Genomic DNA, 25,984 nt, shown 5'->3' with positions numbered 1-25,984 from the left:
ATTGTTGTTATTGTTAGTTATTTTTATTATTTTATTATTATTGTTGTTATTGTTAGTATAATGTTCCTTAGAGACATCAGGCCATTTTTTAAATGCCTCCAAAACAGCCAGATGTTATGGGGGGAGGGGGGAACCAAGCTGGAAACCTTGGCTCAACTCTGCCCTAAAATAGGATTATGGCTTTCTGTTCATTTCCTGATAGGGTGCACCTATAAATTCTTAAGGAGTGATCTACCAAGACTAAGAAACATTCTACCAGGCAGGCAGAAAGGGAGTGGCTGTGCAGGACTGCTGGGAAAGGAGACTCCGCTGGGGCCAGATCCTCTGGGCAGGAATGGTGATGGTGTTTAGTGGTGGAAAGTTATAACATGACCGAGTAGATGGATTCTTGGTTCCTGAAATGTAGCACTCATCCTATAGTGGTCCATGTGTTCCATAAAGTAGCAGCTTAATTTGTCTGCAAGTCTCTTAGCAGCAGAGGCCAGGACAACATTCAGGAAAACAGCGGGCTTTGGCTCTCACTGCTATTTATAGGTCCTCTCCGGAGGAGTCACGAGCCTTTCTGCTCAGCTTTGGGCACCGTGTATTGATCCTCCAGGCCCAAAGGGATTGCAAAAGTGGAGGCCCTGACAGCCCCAAGGAGAAGTGGTCAAAAAGGAAGGGCAAGATGAAAAAGCAAGGACAATGAAATTTAAGAAAGTTCAGCCGCCTGGAGCTGCCGATCACAGGAGCCGCTAGTGCCTCGGTGCTGCCCCAGGTGTCACCCCAGGCATCCTGAGAACATTGCCTCACTTGCTTCATTGTCAGGAGCCAGATGGGTACAGCTGAGGCTCAGAGAGGTAGAGTGACTTGCCTCACGGCGCACAGCTACTGCTGCTATTGGAAGGACAGAGCAGTGCTAATACAGTCCATGTGGTTGCAAGGAGGTGGACACGACTGAGCAACTAGCACTTTCACTTTCAATGCCACATAGATCTATTTTGAAAAGCAAACATTTCATCTTGGATCAAGTGAAATTGACATTAGGGGATATAGTTGGAAGAAGGTTCAAATTTTGCCCCCCCAAAAAACACCTTACTTTAGCTTCTGAACCTTCTATTTATACTGCACAAATGAATCAGAAAAATTGTCTGATGAGCAGCCAATTTGGCCTCCTTATGCACTGAGACCTACCTTAAGTGCTCTTGGAAGAATAACTCCCTCTAAACCAACACTCAACAGCTTCCCAAAGGGCACAAACCAGTCTCATCTGCCGGTTTATAAAGTTGAGGGGCCGTACCACTGGGCTCAGAGTCTCTGGGACCACGCAGCCCCTGGTTGGATTCTGGTATAGTAAGGCGGTTAACCGGCTCTTAAATTCCAGCAGCATCAGCAAAGCCACCCTTGGGACGGTCAGGGCACAGAGGTTAGATCACTGATGTCTGATAGAACCCTGAAGTAGAATCTGCTTTCAGCGCTTCGCTCTGCACCTTTCCCCACCAGGCGAAGTCCTCGGCTCCGGCACGAGATCCGAAAGCCACGGCACTCTTCTGCAGACAACCTTGCCAACGAGATGACATACATCACTGAGACCGAAGATGTGTTCTACACGTACAAGGGCTCCCTGTCCCCTAAAGACAGTGATTCCGAGGTCTCTCAGAACCGAAGCCCGCACCGAGAGTAAGAAACTTGTGCTCCTGTCTTTCCTGTGTCCCTTGGTTGGGGCTGTTGAGGAATTTGCGCAGGCCCCATGGCCATTTAAGAGGAGGCAGAGGCTAGAGCCAGCAGCCAGCTCCCTGGGGTGCTCTCTGCCAGGCTGAGAACATCAGTCCACTCCCTTCCCCCAAGAGCTGTGTGCCTGGGGTCATTAGCTTGCCCTGCTTTTTTGTCAGTGACAGCAACCTACCGTCCACATACCCGTTAGCTCTCCTGAATGGTGTTTTCTCCAGTTGATGAGCAAAACGCAGTTTAAACCATTCCATACACCAGAGGTTGAGGGCATGTTGACTAGAGCAGTATGTCTCTAGATTGTCAGCCTTCGTCCGCTGCAAGATTCCCCACCCTTGAAAGTGTGCTCATTTCTCTCTGCCCACAGAAAACCTTCTCAGATCCACAGTCTGTCCTCAGGGCATTTGTTCGCTTTGGTTTTTAATGAATATTTAGAATAAAGGAAAAAAAAAACACGCTCAGAGAACATCTCAGCATCTCGGATTTTCTTTGTTAAATTTTTGTCAAGGACAGTTTGCATCAAATTCTTTTATGTCCCCATAGTCCTTTTTTTTTTCTTTTGTGACAAACTCCCTTCACATTTCAAGATCAGGAAAAAATATGTCTCTCCTAAAATACTGCCTTGAGTCCTTTTATTATTCAGTAAGATAATATCTGATTTACTTGTTCCCTGTTCGCTTGACTAGCAAGGAGCTCAGAGCTGCATGTCAGACTCCGTTGCATTGGCTTCGCAGAGCCCAGATTTCTGACATAGTCCTTAAGCTTTCTTCTCTGTCTTATTAATGAGTCTTATTTTTTCTCTGGTCTTAATGAATTCACTGTTCTTCCATGTCTGCACATTTTAGAGTAAGCTCTCTCAAATCATTTTTTGAAGGGAACAAGACACAGATCATAAATGACAAAGTGTGATGGGCATGGATCATTTTTTTTTTTTTTTAGGAAGTCAACCATGGTCATTGGGTATCCATTCTGTTTAGCCCCATGCTGTGCCCAAAATGTAGAAACATACGATGCCTCCCCTGACAGCAGAGGATTAAAAGAACGCACTTCGGTTAATCTGTAAATTTTTACCACTCTAACTCCTAGGATTAAAGCCTTAAATGCATCCTGACCATTCTCTCGGCATCGCAGGTGAATCACGGATCTCACTTCACACTTAAGTGTGAGATTGCTCTCTCTCTGTTGTCGCTGACCGCAGCAAACATGGTTTCCAGCTTATCTGTGTTCTTAACACCTCTGGCTGAATAATCCTCTGGTCATTATTTCCTTGTGACCCGAGCTTGGATGATGCTTCTCTTGAAATGATCGCTATCTCTTGCTCCAATTTACAGCGCCGTTGAGGCTACAGTGGAAGGGTGTGAGTTCCTCTGTGGGGCACAGTGGTTGTGCATGTCCCACAAGGCAGGAGCCCAGGCGAGCATGACTTGAGCCAGTATGAGCCTGTCAGGGGCTATGTCGCTTTGGTGAAGGGAGGAGGAGGTTTAGGAGCTGACTGAGGGCTCTGAGATGCCCAGTCACACCTTCCTCCGTGTCAGACCCCCCTGTTGTGGTTTGCAGTCCCATCATGGAATTGCACTGTCCAGTACAGTAGCCTCTAGTCACGTGTGGTTATTCAGATTGAAATTATTGAATGCAAAATAAAATGTAAGTTCAGTTCCTCAGTCACACAAACATCATCTCGAGTGCTCTGGACCACACGTAGATCAGATCAGATCAGTCGCTCAGTCGTGTCCGACTCCCTGCGACCCCATGAATCACAGCATGCCAGGCCTCCCTGTCCAGCACCAACTCCCGGAGTTCACTCAGACTCACGTCCATCGAGTCAGTGATGCCATCCAGCCATCTCATCCTCTGTCATCCCCTTCTCCTCCTGCCCCCAATCCCTCCCAGCATCAGTCTTTTCCAATGAGTCAACTCTTCACACGAGGTGGCCAAAGTACTGGAGTTTCAGCTTTAGCATCATTCCTTCCAAAGAAATCCCAGGGCTGATCTCCTTCAGAATGGACTGGTTGGATCTCCAACATGTAGATAGAGGCTACATGGGACGACACAGATATAGCACACTTCCAGGGTGGCAGGTGGACAAGAGATGGATCCTGTCCACGAGTACGTGGATGTCCTCTGCTCATTGTGGGTACGTGGACGTCTTAAAGGGCTCTACTCGTTGCTGGGTCCTGAGTGCACTTTCTATACCCTTGGCTGCTCCTTGAGGGAACGTGAAGGTGAAGTAGACAAGTCTTTGCTTTCAGGGACCTCAGGCCACCTGAGCAAATAGCACATTATCAACCTTCATCAGCACACTGTGGGGCTCGGTCCGTTTGATGAAAGGAGAAGAGAGTTTAGGAAAACAGCGGTTTCTGAGAAGCCTGATTACAGGTCCTACCTCAGATCTTCCTAAGTGCGGTCTGTGACCCCACCATGGAATTACAGAGCATCCAGACCTTCACAGGCCAGGACAGCCACACACACGTGGCTGTTTGAATTTAAGTTTATTAAAACTCCATTGAAAATTGACTTCCTCAAGCCCTGTTTGGTTTAAGTAATTCCTGGCCCTGCTCACCCATCAATTCTTCCTGAAACTCCTTTGTGAGACCTAGGAAGGTGTATCATCCTGGGACACTATTTTGCAGTGAACCATTAAAAGTAGCAAATAATGGTGATTCAGAGGCAGCCTACCTCACCATGGCTTTGCCAAGTGAGCCACAGTAGACAGCTCACTGAGTCCAGTTAGCAGCTATACTTTGCAAGTGAGATGAACAGTTGAAACAAGTTCAGCCCCTAGCACGTCACATAGGTAGGGGACCCCGTTCCACTGGCAGGAAGCCACCTTCTGCTGAGCTTTCAGAGGCAGCAGGCCTCCATTGGTCCTCCATTGCCCAAAGCAGGAAGGGAAGGCTGGTCTGTACTTGGTGAAAAAACTGTGGTGGTCTTTTCAGTGAGTACAGTCATCCCAAAGTACCTCAGGGGGATTGATTCTAGGACCCTCAAAGGTACAATATCCATGGACACCCAAATCTCTCATAAAATGGTGAAGTATGGTTGGTCCTTCATGTGTGTTAGTGTTAGTCGCTCAGTCATGTTCTACGCTTTGTGACCCCGTGGACTGTAGCCCGCCAGGCTCCTCTGTCCATGGAATTCTCCAGGCAAGAATACTGGAGTCAGTAGCCATTCCCCCTTCCAGGGGATCTTCCCAGCCTAGGGATAGAATCCAGGTTTCCTGCATTGCAAGCAAATTCTCTCAGGATTCCCTGAGCCACCAGGGAAGCCCTGATCCTTCATAACTCTGGATTTAATTTGATCCACAATTAGCTGAATCCATGGACTCCCAGGGTCGGCTGCAGTATTTGCAAAATGTTTAAGAAGCATTGAACATGTTTTATATAGCATATTGGCGTGTTAAGAGGCAAGAAGAAATATCCCGTCAGAGATATCAGATGAATACAGACAGCAAGGAGAGTTCCTTTTGAAAGAAGGATGACGTGCAGTGTTCTGTACCCATGTAAACAAGAGGAAGAAGGAGAGAAAGGAAGAAGAGAGTGATTCAACTTTGGCTCTCAACCCAGAGGCATAGCTCCGACTCTCTGAACATTGTCCTCGCAGATGAGTCACTGTGGTTTGTGGCGTATTTATAGCAGCGCAGCAAAGTTTATGATTATAGTTACGAGTCCTTGGCAGTTTGCTTTGTGCCCGAGCAGGCGGTCCTCTTGTTACCCCTCAGCCATTCTGTGTTCCTTGCCTTGCTTCAGAGCCAAGGCCAGAATCTGCAGAGAAGGAAGTTACCAAAAACAAAAACAACCTGCCACCCAGGGAAGAAATTTAAAAAAAAAAAAAAGGAGGGGGAGTGCCCCAGAGGAGAAAACGACTTTGCGGAGCAGAAAGCTGGAGGAAAACAACTTTGAGGGCAGATGAGGGTTGTGTTTGAAGAACTTTTCAGCCCCCATGATGTCTTGGCCATTTTCTCATTTCCTTCTCCAGAGCCTGCCTTGTTCTGGGGACACGGGGCAGCTGTCGGCTTTTATTTCCAAACTTCTGTACGTACAGCCATGTGAATACACTGATCTGTAGCGTGAAGTGTATTGAAAATGGTTATGATGGTAAACTTCATGTGTATTTCATCACTGTTTTTTAAAATGTTTTAAAATAGCGTCTGTGCATTGGAAGAAACTCTAGGTATCCCCTTCTTCCGCTGCACCACCAGGGGTAGGAATTCCCTCTGCCCTGTCACCTGGTCACCCAGCCAGTGACGGGCAGCTCTCCTGCCATGGGGCAGCCTGCTGTCTTGGACAGCCTGGTTTCCAGACTGTGTCTCCCCGCAGGAGACCAGCCAGTGACAGGGTTTCTCAGGAGTTTTGTTTTCATTTTCCCTGCACCTTGCCTGCCCTTCTCTTGGTCTCAGGCCGCTTGCATGTGGACATCTGATGACTACTTTAAACCCAGCCTGGCCCAGCCTCAACTCATCATCTTCTGTCCAGCCTGCGGCTGCTCCTGTGTCTTGGTGAGGCCGTGTTCAAGAACCACCCTCTTGGTACCTGTTGTAACGTCAAGCATCCTCAACAACTTCTCTTGCTCCTGCATCATCCAGTTCCTCACCCGTAGTTTCTCTCCTGCAAACATCTCTTGACATGGACCCCTTCACCATCCTCCCCATCGCCTTGCCCATGTATAACTGCCATCATCTCTCAAAGGGATGCTTGCAGCAGTGTTCTAAGTATCCTCCTGTCTTTGGTCTCTCCTCCTCCTTCCAGACCATCCTTAACAAGGGCTCAGTTCAGTTGCTCAGTCGTGTCCAACTCTTTGCAACCCCATGGACTGAAGCATGCCAGGCTTCCCTGTCTGTCACCAACTTCTGGAGTTTACCCAAACTCATGTCCATTGAGTTGGTGATGCCATCCAATCATCTCATCCTCTGTTGTCCCCTTCTCCTCCTGCCCTCAATCTTTCCCAGCATCAGGGTCTTTTCAAATGAGTCAGCTCTTCGCATCAGATGGCCAAAGTATTGGAGTTTCAACAAGGGTAATAGGCTTATCTTCCTGAAATTCAATCCCGAGCACATCACTCCCCTACTTTTCTTTTCTGTGCTTTTTCAAAGTTTCATGCCTCTGCAAATGCTGCAGATTTGGTTTTTTTTTAAATTAGAGTTTTATCTAAAATACTTTCTTCTTCCCTCCTGACTACCTGTCTAAACTGCTACTAGTTTGTCTCTGCCCCCTCTTCTGTGGAGTCTCTCCTGGCCTCCCCAGACATCTGAGCATCTCCCTTAGAGTGTGATGATAATATTTGACTTATCGCTGTACCTTAAAACAGATAGTGAGCTCTTGGAGAGCAGAAATAGTACCCTGTTCACCTCTCCTTCCCCCAGACCTGGCATGATATCTGGCACTTAGATATACAATGACTATGTGGATAGATGGACAGACAGACACATGGTCACATGAAACCGGATGCAGCCCTTGGGTAATGCCCAGACAAGCTCCCAAGTTTTCATAATGGGTGTCTCCTCTGCCACTTCCTGGCAGGTCCGCACATCACATGAGACACAGCGTCTGATCTGCACACCAAGGACTCACACAGATTTACTGCGACCGGTTTTGGTTAACTGTCCTCCGTTAGCAGTTCTCTGTGGTAGGTGCTGCTGCAGGGTATATGTGGGTGAGAAATTCTCAGAAAACTCAAGCACAAACTGACCAAAATATACCCAGTGCTTTCTTGTTATTGAGGTATCACAATGACCAGGGGGGCAGCCTGGGGACGATGGATGACCTGTGACTCCATTCGTGATGAGACAGAGCTCAGAAAGCAGCATTTCTGACCCGTTTTCCCTCCGCCACCTCTGCTACTTCTTACGTGAAGTTTTGATCTTGGGCCCTTGGCGTGTATTGCAGAAATAAAACAGTGTCTCCACATCACAAACACCCGAACTACGGAGACACTTTCTGTTACTCAGTGCGCCTTACATCAGGATCCATGTGGATGAACTGGCTACGTGTTAAGTGCCCTTGGGGAGGAACAGACAGAGGACTAGGGTCTCTCCCAAGCTTGAGAAGCCCATAGACTTGGGGGAGAAATGCCATGCGGAACAGCTCCCACTCTGTCACCCACCAGAGCCAGCGCCTCCTCTCAGGCGCCCCCAGTGAGAACTGTGAAACCCTTGGTGGGAGCACAGCTTGGCTTGGCTGACAGGTTTGCGGGCGGTGGGGGGTGGTCTTTGGAATTTCCTAAAGTTTAGGAAAGAGTGGTATACAAAATATCACGTGGTAAATCTTGCCATTTTAACTTTTTCTTTAACCTTGCTTCTCTTCAGAGAAATGAACTCTGTCCTGGCTTTTGTTTCCGATGCCTACTGCGTTTACAGTTCTGAAGCATCGGCTTCTGAGGGCGAGCACCCGTTTGTCTGCCGGTCAGTCCGTCTGTCTGTCTCTGCCCCTTTCTCGTCCGGGAGCTGGGGGTGGCCAGTCCGTCCCCAACTGCTCTGGCTGCCCCTTCTCCTGCCTCTGGGACAAACCGCTTGCTGCCGGTCTCTCTCCCTGCCTTTCTCGGCCCCTTTCACAGTTGCCCCCTAATCCTCAGCGGCCCCCCTTGTTTCTCGCTCAGTCACACCTCACGTCCTGCCCCAAGAAGGGAGGACGGCTGCTCAGCCTGGGGTTCTCACTCGTGGCATCCCTGTGCTGCGTCCAGCTGCCACCTTCTCGTTGCGTCTCATCATTTGATGTCCTCCTCGCCATCTGTCTGTCCATCTTCCCCGCTGAGCCGAACGTTACTGTAGCCTGCAGGGAACGTCTGTACGTGGTGGCTCAGCCAAAAAGAATATTGTCATGTTTAATAAATTACCATCTAAAAGTAACATCTCCACCCATACTTAGAAAATAGGATTGGGGACATAATGACTTTGAATATGTTATTTTTAGTACCGTGGGTTGTTTTGGATAGACCATTATACTGAAAAAGAAAAATACTTTAAAACCTTAAAAAATGTCATCTAAATTCTATATGACATATTTCAAAATTCAGAATTTAGAAGTTAGATATGATGAATACAAAAATACATCACACTTTACTGAGAAGCCTGACCTCTTCTGCTGTGTCGCCTTGCTCTTCTGTTTGCATGTCGTCACCGTTTCCATCACTCTCATCTCCAGATTCTTCCAAATACTTGAAGTATGAATGCTGTCGGCAGCTTCATGTTAGAGGTTCAGTTCCACGCCTAGCTGGAAATAGCGTTTCCTGAATCCTTTGGGTTTTATCTTGTTTAGTAGCGTCATGTCTCCCTTTCTGCCACTAGGAGGTGCTCTTAGAAACATGAAAACAGAAAAGTTGCCTACTTGAGGAGAATTTTTTTTTTTAGTTTCCTGTTAACTAAAGTCATTTATTTTCAGCCTGAAAACATCCCACTAGTACACAGCTTTAAGTCCAAAATCTCCTCTCTCTGAAATGCTTTCCCATCCATAATACCCCTTAACCGGCAATTTGAGCACCTTAAGTTCAAGCTCTTCTCTTGCAAATACCTCTATTTCTACACTACTCTGTCACCGAAATTTTGTATTCAGATGAATTGTGATTGTGAATCACTTTATATGAGTAAAACAATACAGATTTTATATTTAAAGTAAGCTAATTTAAACTTTCTGGGAAACAGAGAGGTACTCCATTAATGGAAAAAAAAACCCTGGAAAAGGACCTGAAATACAGGTTTAGTAAGAGGCAGCAGTGACTGTCGTCTGTCTGTCTCACTGTCTTTGTCTGCTCACCTTTCCCATCACTAACCTGAAGTGAGGTCAGAATGTGCAGGAGTCTGTGCAACGTGAGGACAGCCCCATATTCTGTAGGTGTTTTGAAGGCATCTTTTGCTCAATCTGTGGCCCTGGAAAGAGTCTAGTGTGGGTGTGCATGATGCAGAGGAGTTGTGTGCGCTACGCAGTGTTCATCCTTACAGCCCTGAGAGGCTGGGGAGGATGGTCTTAGGAGCAGATCCGGTGGCTGGGAGAGGGGAGAGGTGCTCAGGGACTCATGTTCATCAGACTCCCGGCGGGTGAGGAGAAAGCTGTGTGACCTGGGGCAAGTTACTCAGTGCCTCTTAACCGGTTTCTTCATCTGTGACATGGGAATGAAACAGATGACCCTAGAGGTCTTTGACACTTCTCAAAGACAGCATCATCCAGTAGAACTTCCTGCAGTGGTGGAAGTCTTCTGTGACTGGTCTTGTCCAGTGCAGGAGCTTCTAGCCACATGTGGCTGTTGGACATTTTTGAAATGTGACTGGCACAGCTGAGGAATTTTCTAATCTTCACTTCTTTAAATAGCCACTTGTGACTGGTGGCTGCCATATTGGACTGTGCAGCTCCAAGGTACAGAAGGACCTATATTAGAGAAAAATAAAACCTATGATCTCAGCGGAAGCGATGAGTGGATGTCACAGGTGAATAATGTAAACTCGGATTGATATAAATTGTCCTGAATGTGCAGAGTCAGTCCCATTTCCTCTGGGTAGCAAACTGTCCTGTGAAGCAGAGTTATGAGCAGGAATGAGATGGAAGGAAAAACTTTCAACAGTGGAGACCCACACATCTGAGTGAGCTTAAATAATTAAGCACCAGAGTAGCTGGGCACAGCTCCCTTGTTACCCTTCTAAAGCTGCTGAGTTGTCAGCAGTTCTTGGTACTGCCCTGCCCTCCTTCCCCTTTACCCCAAAACTAAAAGCTGGTGCTATTGAGGCCAGCTGGGGGTGTGGGCAGCCAGTAGACTCTGGGTGTGCACGAGCCCTGGGCTTGACCTTCAGAGCCCCTCTAAAAGTTCTAAGGATTGGTGACAGCCATGAGATGCCAGGCTCCAGCAGTCAGTATTGTGTGCTCTGATAAAATATTAATCCAGTTATTAAAATATCTCCTCCTCCCCCACGATGAAGGAGTATATCCGAGAACAGCCCAGCACAAAGCTGCCTGACCCAGAAGTCATCCAGTTCTGTGTCTCCATCTTCAAATGCTCCAGGCTCCTGCTCCCCAGATGGCGTCGACCAGCAGTTCCTAGAGGACTTCCACAGGGTGACCAAAGGGGGCTCCACCGAGGACTCCAGCCAGTACTACTGTGACAAGGTGGGGGGGCGGGGCTCAGGTGCTGTGGCCAAAGCGGGCCAAGCCAGCCGGGCTTCCTGTGTGGGGCTGCCTCTTGGGCAGTTAAGTGGTTAAGACTCAAAGGAATTAGGTTATCACCAATCACTGGAGAAATAAGTAACGTAATTGACGATTTTCTGACATTTTCCAGAATGATGGTGACGGCTACTTAGTCTTGATCCGCATCACGCCAGATGAAGATGGGAAATTTGGATTTAATCTAAAGGTACATTGTGTGTAATTTATAAGGACGTGTGATGCTCTGAAGCATTCTTTAGATGACTTTTAAACTTCCATTACAAATGTGCCATAGACCTAAGGCTGTGTAGGAAAATTGGCTTGGCCTTCAGAATTGGGAGCTTTTCAATGGGGCCATAGGAGTTGCCTCATACCAAGTGCCTACTCTATGTACTTGTTTATATCCCCTTATTGAGGATATAAAGGGGATTGTTCATATCCCCTTATTGAGTCCTTTTATTAAGTGGTGAAGTTGGTATTTTGAAACATTTTATAGATGCACACTAAGGGGCTTCCCAGGCGGTGCTAGTGGTAAAGAATCCGCCTGCCAATGCAGGACATACAAGAGATGCAGGTTCAATTCCTGGATCAGGAAGATCCCCTGTAGGACGAAATGGCAACCCACTCCAGTACTCCTGCCTGGAGAATCCCATGGATAGAGGAGCCTGGCGAGCATCAGTCCATGGAGTCGCAAAGAGTTGGACACGACTGACTGAACACAAGGCTCGGAGAGATGGGAACCCCTCAGCACTGCTAAGAGAGAACAGGGATTCAGGTGCAGGGCCATAACCTCCTCTGTTTCCCTCTAGGCCAGCTCTGCAAACTATGACCTACGGGCCCAATCCCATCTGTTCTTACAAATAAAGTTTTATTGGAACACAGACACCCCATTCATTTACAAATGGTTTATGTCTCCTTTGGCATTTCAATGGCAGAGGTGCTAGAGTGCCCTCTGTCCCACAAGCCACAAAAAGTAATATCTGGCCCTTCCCAGAAAAGGTTTATCAGCTTTAGAGCAGAGTGAGGGCAGGTGATCTTCGCTGTGCACCCCGCAACTGCCATCAAACACTCCTTTCTGATAGCCCAGCAGCCCCGCTGACAGCCAGTTCTCAGAGGTCAGAAGCCCTCACAGTCTGGGACCTTTACACAGCTCCTCCCCTCCAGCGTAAGCTCCTCTCCCAGCAGTGCTTATGGGCTGGGCTTTTAGAGTCTTTTTCCTGAGGATGTTTGCATTTTTTGAAAGGAGCCTGCTTCAGAATGCATCTTTAGTCCATGGATGGTGGGGATGGCACTGGGAGGCTTCTGAGTGGCCTTCTGGTTGACCCACTAGACCCATAGCCTCTGGAACCTTATCATTCTAAAAGGTACCAGCCCTTGGGAGTAGAATACATTTAAGTCAAAGTTGAGCCCTCCCTTTGTGTCAGAGATACCTGCATGTCTTTGGTGCTGTGAACAACTCAAGTGGTTTTTAATGTATATGTTTACAGGGAGGAGTGGATCAAAAGATGCCTCTCGTGGTGTCAAGGATAAACCCAGAGTCACCTGTAAGTACATGTATTCTATAATTTCCCAAATCCGTTTTCCCGTAAATGTAACAGATTTCTATTTCTGTGTCCTGTTTCTTTTTTACTGGCAGCATAGAGTGTGTGTCAGCGCATGCATAGAGATAGGAAGAAAGCATTTTCCAGAAGCTTGCTGCTCAGTGTGACCCCCGAGGCTGCAGCACCAGCATCCCTTGGGAAGCTTACTAGAAATGCAGATTCTCGTACCCCCACCCCAGACCATCTGGACCAGAATCTGCATTTTTAACCAGATCCCCAGGTGGCTGGGAGGCACATTAAAGTGTAGGAGTCCTGCTCACAGGAAGGCAACTGGGGCATAGAGTTCACTGTTCTACAAGCTCTAAGTGGGCTCGTGGGTCTTGGGCCTCTAGGCATCTAGGAGATGATTTGTTTTTTTTTAAGCATTGAGCACCAAAGAGTCCCTGTACCTCCTAAGAAAGGGACCCATTTGGGGGTTTTACTCTTAAGTTGTCTTTAAGCTTGTGCTTTACATTTTCTGACTGCTTCTGGCCTCTATGAATTAAGAAGCCTATCAATCAGTTGCACGGCTTCTTGTCCATAACGGTTTGTGCCTTGGGGGTTATGCTTGCAAAGGCTTTCTCCATCACAAGATACCTATATACTTGCTTTTAGCTGACAAATTATTTTCTAACAAAACATCTAGAAAAACAGAAGATAGAGGTATTAGAGTCATGCTGACATTACAGTAATAAGTGAAGCTTGGCTGCCATAGAGAAATGGCCTCAGTACTCTTTTTCACTTTATTCTGAAATGTTTTCATTCGTAATGTAGGTTCTGAGTAGCACTTCTTTAAAATCCCACCACTAGCTACCATGTCAACATAGCAGTGGCTGTAATAAAAATAAAGGCGGTAATGCCAGGGGGAGAAAAGCAGAACTTGGTCGCGGTCTCCAGTGTCCAGGCTCAGAAAGCACCAGGTTCTCCTCTTGAGGATTATGTTATGGTAACGAAAGAAACTTGCTCTTCCCCTGCGTGCAGGCAGACACCTGCATTCCTAAGCTGAACGAAGGGGATCAAATCGTGCTAATCAACGGCCGGGACATCTCAGAACACACTCATGACCAAGTGGTGATGTTCATCAAAGCCAGCCGGGAGTCGCACACGCGGGAGCTGGCCCTGGTGATCAGGAGGAAAGGTAACAGCCCCCGAGGGAGAGGAGCCTTAGCGAAGAGGGCCTTCTTGGGCCCGTTCCTTGTTTCGAGATGTTGTGCTCGTAGCCAGCATCGGAAAATCAAGAACTTTCCCCTGATGGGAAACAACCCGCTGGCTGACTTCTCACTTGAAAATGTGGAGATGTGGCCCCACAGGGCCGCATCCCTCATGACCAGTCCTCTGCAGGTAGGCAGCACCCCCCACCCCCACTTTCAATACAAGACATGACACTCCTGTCCCCTGTTCCTTGGGTCCGTCTTAGCGCCCTCCACACACCCCTCTTAGCTGCCTGCCTCTGCCTTCATTTGCATTTTCAACCCTTTCTCAAAGGATCAGGTTATATTTCATTCATGTGCATTTGGTTTCGTTGGAGAGGCTTTAGCAGAATGGGGCCTGAGCCTGGCTGCCTCAAGGCTGTTCTAACTCTGCCTCCTCCTGGGTTCCGGGACCTTGAGCAGATTTCTTACCCAATCTATGTTTCAGTTTCCTCTAATGTAAAATGAGGATGACATAGTCGCTACCTCCCGGGATCCCTGTGAAGATACAATGAGGCTCATACTGGAAAGCATCAGAGATGCTGCCCGGTTCTGGGTGGGTGTCGGAAGGGCATCCTCTGTTGACTACGGCTACTATTAGTGTTGTTGTTATAAAGCAGGAAGCCCAGTCCTCGAATCCTCCTTCCCAGCTTTCAGACACCGAAGGTAAATGAAGCACATGCCTCAGGCCCTGGCCCTGCATCTCCATCTGGACTCAGTCATCGGCACGCCCACACCCCCCTACATACCCGCCGTCTTTGTTCCCACTAAAATTCCCAGTGCCAGCGCTCATCCCACCTCCTCTGTGAGGTCCTCCCGAATCTCTCCAGCCCCCAACCCAGCTCCTCCCACCACCCATCTCCACCAAACCCAGCTCCACCCTGGGCACACAGTAGGTGTCACTAGTGACAGTGGCCGATGTCTGTGCAGCTCGAGTGACGTGCCCGCATGGTGTTAGTTGCTTTGCGTAATTATCCTCTTCCATTCTTACGATGATCTCATAAGGTTGGTATTCTTATCCCCGAACAAGGATAACAGTCACAGAGAGGTTAAGTAAGTTGCTGTGAGTCCCATAAGGCCACGTGATGGTAGAGAAGGAAGGAACCCAGCAACTGGAAGCAAGCCTGTCCATCACGTGAAGTGCCAGCTGGCTGATAAGGGGCGGGGCCTTGGGGGAGGGGGAGGGGAAGTGGCCTCCGAGCGCTCTGGCCAGGCCCTGGGTGGGCATCCTCCACCGACCCATGGCAAGGGGCTGGCACCCGTTTGAGGTGAGGAACAGAGATGTTTGTAGACTAGTGGAGTTGCAGGAGCAGTGCCGCTGATTTTCTATAGCTGTCATGATAAGTTCATTTTTAAAATAAACATTTAAATAAAAAAATAGTAGTAACAGAGAGAGTTACAGAACCCATGAAAATCAGTAAAGAATCTGAGCTTCTGTGATCAATGAAACTAATGTGCCCTTTAGGGTCAGACGTGTAGACTGAATCCCCGGGTCCCACCCTGACAGGCTGGGTCACCTTGTACAACTCTTTTTCCTGTGAGCCTGTAAAGTGGGAATAAATAACTAAATAAGGTGGGAATACTGGTCAGCGCTGTGAGGATTCAGTTCAACTGTGTGGCAAGATATAAAAGTTGTTTCTTCTCTTTTACCTTGAAGACAGTAGAGAGTCACTGAAGGCTCTGGAGTAAGGGAGTGACTTCTCTTTCTGGGTCGAAAGGGGCCATTCAGAGATGATCCCAAAGTTTGAAGTGATGGTGGACAGAAAGAGGCACGTGAGGCTGGGGAAGTGGTGTGCATGGTGGGGAGGAAGAGGTGCTCTGTTGGTTTTTACCCGTATTAAGTCTAACGTGAAGGGAGAATTCCGAAGAAGAAGCTAAGAGATGTCTACTCCAGAGCCTCCCACCTAACAAGAGCCTTGAGTTAGAGATGAACTGACCAAGCTCTGTGGGACAGGGGTGTGGGCAGCGCCAGACCCCATACCAGCTTCCTGGGAAAATGCCTGTTTGAAGGGCACTAATGAAAGGAACCTGAGAAGGAAAGAATAGCGTGGGTAAGGGAATAATCAGGTTGGAGAAAGCAAAGGGAGAAGATGTGTTCTCTTCAATGACATGTGTTCCCTTCCTCTTACCTCTGACAAAAGCCTCTTGAGTCCTAAACACCATCATTTAAGGCTAACCAGAAAAATTAGTATGTCATTTTGTATAATTAGCACATATTGAATCATTCAACGGGAAGTAGTATCTTTGGTGAAAATGATTACCATGTGCTTAATCATTTAATAAGATGTTTTAAACCGTCTGCATTCAGGTGTCACAAGTGTAATTTGAGGGGGAGGAAACCAATCCCCCGCGCATGGCTGGGCAACCCTGACTCACCCTTTCTTGTCCACTGCAGCCGTCCATTCGTTTGCCGATATCAAATCTGAAGATGAACTGAACCAGCTCTTCCCTGAGGCCATCTTCCCCGTGTGTCCAGAGACGGGGGACACGCTGGAGGGGTCCATGGAGCAGCTAAAGAAGGGCCTCGAAAGTGGGACGGTGCTGATCCAGTTTGAGGTAAGAGACCCCTGGGGTCTCGGTGGGCTGCCCAAGTCATCACCAGGCGGCCAGACTCATCGAGGGACCTTGAGGGGCTCAGGGCCTCCGGGAGAAAGCCGGGGCGGTGTGGCTGGGGGCCATGGCCCATCCCTGAACTCTGACTCCCCTTCCTGTTCTAGTAACGATCAGTAGTCATGGAGAAATGTGTCAGAAACCGAGGAGGTGGGACTCTGAGCATGTTTAGCTGCCAACACAAAAGCTCAGAACACTCACAGTCGAAGGTGGTGGAGAGGCAGCGTGGGCGAGTGCAGAGGGCTGACGGAGGAGGAAGGCCCTGACCCCACCAGGCACGCTGTAATTTGGAGCACTTGAAACCATCCCATGAGGGCGCAGGGGCTGGGCTTCTCAAGTCCCCCAGAACCTCAGGGACACGAGTGGGGATCAAAGTCAGACCCTGTCTTCCCTCCCCAGGAGACACCTCTGCTCATGGGATTGAGGCTGTTGACAAAGGCACACGCAGAGACTGCAAAATAAAGTAGGACTCAAGGAGGCTCGGTTTTCAAGTCAGTTTTACTGACCACTAACAGAATATAAATAGAATGTATTTATTTTCCACATTTTTTCAAAGTGGGAGAAGACAGAGTAGTTCATGCAGTTAAAGATAACAGAAGCGAACAGAGAAAGCATAAAACAGGCCGATGGAAGACAGTTGATCATGATTAATGACAGCATACACAGTCTGGATTCATAAATTAGCAAAGTCTCAGGTCAGATTCAAAAGCCGAAGTCTGCACTGCATTGTTTATTGGAAAGCCATATAAAGGGAAGAGTCACAGAAGCAAAACTAGGGAATTTGTCAAATGTTTATGATTGCATATTGGTTTAGGAAAGCATAAGTAATGTGAATATCAAACAAGAAAGATGCAAAGCACAGTCTTGAGTGAGAGAGAGGTTTATTTTATAACAGGGGAAAAGAATGTAAATAAAATACATTATTAGAGCAATGTGTATTGAATAACAGTAGAAAGTAAAACCCACAAGTGAAAGGTGAATTGACCCCACCCAAAAAATCAATAGGGAATGTTGAACTTAACAGCCTTGACAGATAACATAGACAAAAAATAAGTTGAAATCAGGATAAAAGGGTAGGAATAGTAAGATTCAGTTCAGTTCAGTCGCTCAGTCGTGTCCGACTCTTTGCGACCCCATGAATCGCAGCATGCCAGGCCTCCCTGTCCATCACCAACTCCCAGAGTTCACTCAGACTCACATCCTTCGAGTCAGTGATGTCATCCAGCCATCTCATCCTCTGTTGTCCCCTTCTCCTCTTGCCCCTAATCCCTCCCAGCATCACAGTCTTTTCCAATGAGTCAACTCTTCGCATGAAGTGGCCAAAGTACTGGAGTTTCAGCTTTAGCATCGTTCCTTCCAAAGAACACCCAGGGCTGATCTCCTTCAGAATGGACTGGTTGGATCTCCTTGCAGTCCAAGGGACTCTCAAGAGTCTTCTCCAACACCACAGTTCAAAAGCACCAATTCTTCGACGCTCAGCCTTCTTCACAGTCCAACTCTCACATCCATACATGACCACAGGAAAAACCATAGCCTTGACTAGACAGACCTTTGTTGGCAAAGTAATGTCTCTGCTTTTTAATATGCTATCTAGGTTGGTCATAACTTTCCTTCCAAGGAGTAAGCGTCTTTTAATTTCATGGCTGCAGTCACCATCTGCAGTGATTTTGGAGCCCCCAAAAATAAAGTCTGACACTGTTTCCACTGTTTCCCCATCTATTTCCCATGAAATGATGGGGCTGGATGCCATGATCTTCGTTTTCTGAATGTTGAGCTTTAAGCCAACTTTTTCACTCTCCACTTTAACTTTCATCAAGAGGCTTTTTAGTTCCTCTTCACTTTCTGCCATAGGGTGGTGTCATCTGCATATCTGAGGTTATTGATATTTCTCCCGGCAATCTTGATTCCAGCTTGTGCTTCTTCCAGTCCAGCATTTCAAGATAGAACTGATGAATATATACTAAATATCTATTAATACAAAGATAAAAACTTTTTTCCAGTGGCCTGCAGGAGGCCAGGTAGGCTTAAGACTTTGAAGAGAAAAAAAAATTGTAGACTTTTTGCACTGAAAAAACCTCAGAACTGAGACATACATTTTAAACACTAAAACTCAGGTTTTTGGGCGGGGGTGGGGGGTGATGTGTCTGATTTTTTTTTTAACTTTTAATTTTATATTGAAGTTTAGCCAATTAATAGTTGTAATAGTTTCATGTGCACGGCAGAGTGACTCAGCTTTAAACATGTATTAAAACACTTAAAACAAGGAGCACTTGAAAGCCAGAACATATCAGTTTTATTCTATCAGCAGGGAATTGAAAGGAAACGTCAAAGGGGAATGGCACTTTGGAGTCGTCCGTTCATTCATCCAGCGAGTGTGTATTAGATATTTATCACGTGCCAGATGCTAGATCAGGAACACATTCAGGGAAGGAGAAGGGGGATTTCTGGCCCCAAGAAGCTTACAGTCTTAATTTTGGTATATTGATGGGAATGTATCATGAGTCCCAGAAGCAGCTGAAGACCAAGGTTTCATTCCACAGAATGTATGTTCTGTAGGAACTGGAGGTGAGAGGTTTCCAGGAGGCCCTCTAGGATAAGATGTAGTATTAATAGAGGGTGGATAGGATTAAGTGTGGAGGGGAGGGTATCCCAGGATGGTCGCAGACTAAGCTCATAGGCTCAGGTAGGCAAACAATCCTCCCTGGGGTGACCGGCACTTAAGAATCCTGGGAGATGTCTCCAGGTGATGGAAGCTCTTCGCCCAGGCTGAACCAGGTCTCTTTGATCAGACTGCCCACAAGGAGGCGCTGTGGGCTCTCGGTAAGGAAAAAGATGGCGCCAGGTCTTCAACGGTGCTCCAGAAAATCCCTTCTCCCTTTCGTGTTTTCCGTGTGAGACTCCCCTAAGAGGTTTTCCTTGAGCAGTAATGTTCATTGAAATTCATTAGGAAGATTAAAAAAATGCTTTAGCAAGAAGTATCCGCCTGCCTCCCTGTGGTTTTGAATAGTATTTCTCACAGGGTGACACCCTGACCACCTGTGTGGATATCACCTGTGAAGTGAAGTCGCTCAGTCGTGTCCCACTCTTTGCGACCCCATGGACTATAGCCTACCAGGCTCCTCTGTCCATGGGATTTTCCAGGCAAGAGTACTGGAGTGGGTTGCCATTTCCTTCTCCAGGAGATCTTCCCAGCCCAGGGATCGAACCCAGGTCTCCCGCATTGTAGGCAGACACTTTACCGTCTGAACCACCGGATATCACCTGAGGAGATTGTTAAACAGCCTCAGCCCACAGCTACTCAAATCAGCCGTACTGGGAGGGCACCTGGGTACTGGTTCTTAATAAGTTCACCAGGAGGCTTTGATGCACAAGCTGATCCTGAGGATGGGAGAGTAAAGATCATACCAGAACCACTGTCCCACCTAAGTCCTGCCTTTAGAGCCTATAATTGGACTACAGAAGAAATAAGAAATGGAGAACATAGAATTTTTTTTTCTTGTATGTACACATTTCATTCATTTAATCAAAACATTTCCTAGAAATTAAGTAGGAAAACCCTCTTTTTAAATAAATTAATTTTTTCCACACTCCGAAATGTGGAACAAATAACAGCAGAGCTGCTCTTTGATGGAGCTAGTGGGATCCATGGAGCCCGGACTTTAAGTCTCTCCACATTGCCCACTAAGGAATCCTAGACTGTGAAACTCAACAACCACTGCTCTAGGTGGGGGAAGATGTCTTACACAACTGCCGAAGGAGGGGAATACCAGAGGAAGGCAAAAGGTGCCCTGAATGTGCCTTTACCGTGTGCCAAGGGCGTTATAGACATCCTCTCCCAGTAGCCCGTGTATGTGCTGTCATTATCACTATTGTATACAAATTTGTATAAATGAAGGATCAGAGTCTTGGAGAGGTTCTCTCACAGTAAATGGCACAGCCTGATTGGAACCCAGGCAGGCTCAACTCAACTTGTTCTCTTAACAACTATAGAACCTTCTTGTAGTTATATACGCGTGTGCTCAATTGCTCAGTCGTGTCTGACTCTGCGACCCCCATGGACTGTAACCCGCCAGGCTCCTCTGTCCGTGGGATATCCCAGGCAGGAATACTAGAGTGGGTTGCCATTTCCTCTTCCAGAGAATCTTCCTGACCCAGGGACCAAACCAGTGTTCCTGCGTGGGCAGGCAGATTCACAGTACCACTGAGCCCCCTGGGAATCTCCTTATATAACTGCTGTTTCCACATGAGAGTTGTTAGAATAGCATGACATCAGAGCTAAGAAAGATCTGAAATGCCGTCCAGCCACGTGGAGTTGAGAAGACTTTAAATCCTGACTCTACCACTTGCTTCCTGTGTGACCTCAGGCATGACCCTTAACCTCTGTGGCCTCTTACTTCCCCATCTGTAAATTGGGTATTTCATGGCTGGTTGTTTTCTTGAGGAATAGCCGATTAACAATGTTGTGATAGTTTCAGGTGAACAGTGAAGGGACTCAGCCGTTTGGAATGGACAGGTACACACTGCCATGTCTAAAAGGGATAACCAACAAGGACCTACTAAATAGCACATGGAACTCTGCTCAAAGTTATGTGGCAGCCTGGATGGGAGGGGAGTTTGGGGGAGAATGGAAACATGTATATGTATGCCTGAGTCCCTTCAATGTTCACCTGAAACTGTCATGGGCTAGTTGTAAGGGTTAAGAGGAGATAAATACTTAATGTGTTGTCTGCCACATGGTCAGAGTGCAATAAAAAGTAACAACTATTATCATTTATAAATAAAGTCTAAAGAACTGGCCCCATCCATACAAGAAGTGGAACCCAGCGCTGTCTGACTCCAGAGTCTTGGCTATTCTGTTTCCCCACCTTCTGCTCTTCCAGTGCCTTCGGCAGGTGGCAGCTTGACTGTTGGAGGCTGTGTCTGAGAGCAAGAGGCAGGGCCTGGTTCCTAGCAGGGGCCCAAGCCACCCTCTCCCCGGCACAGAGGACCTGCCCTGGGGGATCTCGGCTGTGGATGGAATCCCTTTTGCGATGATAACAGGCTGGTTTTCAGAACAGCTTGCTTGGAAGCATTTTTCATTAATGGAATTCCCCTGTCCCTCCCGTGGCTTTCAGTAAACAATTACAAATGTGTTCCAGAAAGCATTTGGTTCCAGCTGTAGTAAAATCACACTTAATAATTAGCGTTTCTATAGCACTTTGGAATCCACCAAGTGCGTCTCACATATGTTGTCCCAGTTGACTCTCTCAGCAGTTCTGTGAGACAGATAGGGGCAGAATTATTCGAATCACTCTTTTTGTAAGTGGCAAGAACAAGGCTCAGTGGCTGCAGGACTCTCCCAGTGCCACCCTGCCGGTCAGAGATAGAGCTGGGATTAGCATCTGTGTTGAAAGCCTATTGTCAGAACTCACCAGGTGTGACCCAGTTCTCCACCCAGCCTCCAATGGGAGCTCTTGTCTTCAGGAGCCACACAGTGTGAGCCATTCCTCGTGACCCATTTGCCAGTGTTGATCACCAGCCTCAAACTGCCTCAATGCTGTGTTCGGCCGAGGTACGGCATTCCTCTGTCTCTCACGTAAAGGAGCCCAGACTTGGGGTTCACAAGGCCCAAATCCATTACCACCTCCAGGATGCTCTCCTCTAAGGAACTCATTGGCCCTGCCCCAGGGTCATTCCTTCCTGAGTAACCTGTGGCTCATTTCATGCTTTTTCCCCTGAGTTGAGCTTTCTGTGTAGGCAAGGGAGGGGGAATGCATTCAGTACAGTCAACCCTGGATAAGAGCTAAGTGATGATGCGAACTGTCCTTTGAGAACCAACTTCCCAGCACACGGAGGTCCCTCGTGCCCATCCTCACCCAGTGGCCGTGCAACCTCTTTGGAGATTTGTGGGATGCAATTAATAGAAAACGAGCAACATCTGTCCTCTCGCCTCCCAGGACTGATGAGTTGGAGGAGTGTCTACAGAGCTCCATCAAAGGTCATGCCAGGCTTGGAGACCCCTGCCCCTCCCACCTCAGCATCTTCCCTATTTACCAAAACCAGATGCCATCTTTTTATCTCTTCTGACCACTGTTTTTCCTGAACCTGCTCCTACATCATCCGTTAGAAGAAACATCCATTACTGTCAAAGCACGTGACTTACTACTTACTGGTTGCTATGGTCATTGTAAAGTTGATCTGGAAGGACAAAAACAGCTGAAGACTTAACATATGTAGGTGTACCTTCAAGACTGACGCTCACACCAAAAAGCTTTTTTTTGATTTTTCAGATTTTTGTTTTAGGAAAGGCAAATGTTATCAAGTATAACATCTATGGAATACAAGGAGCAGACTGTGGGCTTTGGAATGAACACATGTGTAGCCTTTACCTTTCAAATGCCAGGGACCCATTTAAAGGAGTTGCCACCCCAGCTCATTGCCAAGGATTTCCCTGTGAAAGAATAAGAATCTTATAAGAATGCTTGAGTCTGCTAGCACTGGGACCTGCATTTGGGACTGGGATCTGAAGTAGCACTCTCAAAAGTCCCCAGATTGCCAGCCACAGTGTCAGTTCATTTCGGCAAACCTGTATAGGAAGGTAGGGAGAGATTCTTGAGTCCCCCCAAGGCAGTGTCCTGGCTCTCTGACTGGGTCAGGTACAGGAAAGATGAAAGTCCCCAATGTGGGTGAGCTGTTGATGAGCGGGGAATTGTTCTTATGTCTGCAAAGTGGAGAATAACCTCTCAAGGCCTTCATGAAAAGGGGCTACTCTTAGCCTAGTTACCTGCCTCTAAGCCACCTCTTATCCTGCTCTGTTGTTCAGACCAGCAGATCCCATCATTCTGCCTCACTACACATTTTTATTGACCACGCTGGCCTAGGGCTTTAATGGAACAAGCAAGTTGTGCTTTCATGGAGACCGCAGTTTAGTGCTTGGTACAGAAAGCACAGTATATGACTGTCTTGAAAGTCTTTGCCCTGCATTGGACCGTGGGTCATCGCCAAGGGCATGAAAGGGAGTCTCTTTCCACCGTTTGCTCTCCTTGCCCATTGTCCCTTCAACTCCCTTCACTTTTTGGTCTTTTCTTTTTTTCTTCCTCCTCCTTGGGTTGTCAGCCTTCAGGAATTCCAATAGGAATTCCCTCTTGGTCTGGTGGTACAGTTGATGGGGTGCTTGCTTCCACTGTGCCCAGCCTTGCCAGCATGTGCTGGTTGGAACCAAGTGGGTGTCCAAGGCCTTTATCTGAGGGGTGTGAGCAGGTTTCATATCTTTGGTTGGACCAGAAGTCCGAGGAGATCAGTGTCGTCTCCTGATGTCCTCTCTCTCTGCTTTGAGATGATCTTTTCAAAGGAGAAATGTTTAAACTGGAAAACTGATATCTTATCCAGCCCACGCAAACCATGCTGGTCTGCTCCAGCTCCCAGTGTTCAGTTTTCTGTCTTTGAAGGCCAGACCCAGTGATACTGTATTTAAAGCTGTACTTGAAATACAGCTGTCCCAGAGCAAACCCTCTCAGCTGATCTTCTTATAATTCACCCTTGGTTTCACAGCTACTCAGAGCTAGACCCTGGTGGCTCACATGGTAAAGAATCTGCCTGCAGTGCAGGATCCTCAGCTTTGATCCCTGGGTCAGGAAGAGCCCTGGAGAAGGGAATGGCAATCCACCACAGTACTCTTGCCTGGAGAATTCCATGGACAGAGGAGCCTGGAGGGCTACAGTCCATGGGATTGCAAAGAGTCAGACATGACTGAGCAGCTAACACATAGAATTACACTCTGATAGCGATTTCACTTTCACTTTTCACTTTCATGCACTGGAGAAGGAAATGGCAACCCACTGTGGTGTTCTTGCCTGGAGAATCCCAGGGACGGGAGCCTGGTGGGCTGCCATCTCTCGGGTCGCTCAGAGTCGGACACAACTGATGTGACTTAGCAGTAGCAGTAGCAGTGATGAGAACAAAGCACTTGAGGACATAAAAATTAAGATTTTAATAAAACTAAGTCATCTTAACAACCCTCCCTGCCTATGACCTTCCTCAGCCTCCTGATTGCTCTCATTCTAGGGCAGAATTGAAGGGATCTTAACGACCGGCAGTTCTTGCCTGCTTCACATACCTTTAGCCCAAGAATGAACAAAACAAACTGTGTCTTTCCAACGAGTAGTTCTTGAAAGAGCCGTGTCTCGAGTTCTGCCTAATAGTCTTCAGCTCATTTTCTCCCATCCCTGATTCTTCCAGAAAGCCATACCTGTGTTTCTAACACATCACTGTCCAGTCTGGACCACTCTTCCTCTGGGCGGTGTGTTCACACCCAGCCTGCCACACAACTTACAAAGTCTAGAGAAGAGTCAGTAAATTAAAAGAACTTGAAAACCAACTGCTAACTCCTTCAGAAACTAAGTGTGTGAATAGGACTGAAGCAATCCAGTGGGAAGAACATTCAGTATTAACCTTGGCAAGGCAGGCATAAAAATGAGTGTGTTGTCAATCCTTCTAAAGCCGCCCCCCCCCAAAAAAAAAAAACAAAACTTAGCTTTACTCACCCAATTTTTTGTAAAAAATTTTTTAGTTTTATATATAAATTTCTTTTGTTGTAGCTCTTTTTATTATTTTATTTGAATTTTTAAAAATTCACATTGTAATAATTCAAGCAATTCAGAAATCTCCTTTAATTTCTTTCTGTTATAATTTACAAATAATAATTTGATGTGTATCCGTGTGTACTTGTTCTGTTGCTCATGGAAATATATTTTATACACACGTGTATGTAAGTGCACATACACACATTGTACACTCATTGTACATATGCTGCTGTGTATAGAAATGGGATCATCACTGTGTTGTTCTGCCACTTGCATTTTTCACTTAAATACATGAGTGGATATCCTTTTGAATCTGTACTTTTAGTCCATCTTAAAAATCACTGCAGATGGTGACTGCAGCCATGAAATTAAAAGACGCTTACTCCTTGGAAGGAAAGTTATGACCAACCTAGATAGCATATTCAAAAGCAGAGACATTCCTTTGCCAACAAAGGTCCGTCTAGTCAAGGTTATGGTTTTTCCTGGGGTCATGTATGGAAGTGAGAGTTGGACTGTGAAGAAGGCTGAGCACTGAAGAATTCATGCTTTTGAACTGTGGTGTTGGAGAAGACTCTTGAGAGTCCCTTGGACTGCAAGGAGATCCAACCAGTCCACCCTAAAGGAGATCAGCCCTGGGTGTTCTTTGGAAGGACTGATGCTAAAGCTGAAACTCCAATACTTTGGCCACCTCATGCGAAGAGTTGACTCATTGGAAAAGACTCTGATGCTGGGAGGGATTGGGGGCAGGAGGAGAAGGGGACGACAGAGGATGAGATGGCTGGATGGCATCACCGACTCGATGGACGTGACTTTGAATGAACTCTGGGAGTTGGTGATGGACAGGGAGGCCTGGCGTGCTGCAATTCATGGGGTCGCAAAGAGTCGGACAAGACTGAGCGACTGAACTGAAACCGATTCTATTACTTGCACATAATTTGTGGTATGACTGTATCATAATTTAAGTCGACAGTTCTCCCTATTAGGAAATATTTGGGCTGTTTCCAGTTTTCTACTAATAAGAAAATATTTTGATGCAGATAAATTTCTTTGATATGTGTCTTTATGCACTTCTGTCAAGTAAAGCCCAGGGTGTGCACATTTAAAGTTTTACAGATAGTTCTATAGTACTTTATTTTTTTATTTTGCTTTAATACTCTATAATCTTATCAGCACTTACTCCTGAGATACTTCATAAACTTGTTGCAGTTAAAGCC

At 46.9% G+C, this 25,984-nt stretch overlaps 1 protein-coding gene across 4 annotated transcripts in view; it reads left to right on the top strand.

The window, feature by feature from the left end:
- Positions 1-25,984, top strand: part of PTPN3 (protein tyrosine phosphatase non-receptor type 3) — a 167,939-nt gene that overhangs the window by 122,290 nt on the left and 19,665 nt on the right. For 2 of the 4 annotated variants that reach the window (XM_061426448.1, XM_061426445.1), the window contains exons 14-20: positions 1,483-1,659; positions 8,009-8,104; positions 10,607-10,793; positions 10,963-11,037; positions 12,317-12,373; positions 13,391-13,547; positions 15,995-16,155. In XM_061426448.1, coding sequence (XP_061282432.1) covers positions 1,483-1,659; positions 8,009-8,104; positions 10,607-10,793; positions 10,963-11,037; positions 12,317-12,373; positions 13,391-13,547; positions 15,995-16,155 — 910 coding nt within the window. The remainder of the gene's footprint in view (positions 1-1,482; positions 1,660-8,008; positions 8,105-10,606; positions 10,794-10,962; positions 11,038-12,316; positions 12,374-13,390; positions 13,548-15,994; positions 16,156-25,984) is intronic. The other 2 variants (XM_061426446.1, XM_061426447.1) reach the window with 2 other exon arrangements.

The sequence above is a fragment of the Bos javanicus genome, chromosome 8 (assembly GCF_032452875.1).
Source record: "Bos javanicus breed banteng chromosome 8, ARS-OSU_banteng_1.0, whole genome shotgun sequence".
NCBI classification, from domain to species: Eukaryota; Metazoa; Chordata; class Mammalia; order Artiodactyla; family Bovidae; genus Bos; species Bos javanicus.
This window is presented reverse-complemented; position numbering and strand designations above follow the sequence as displayed.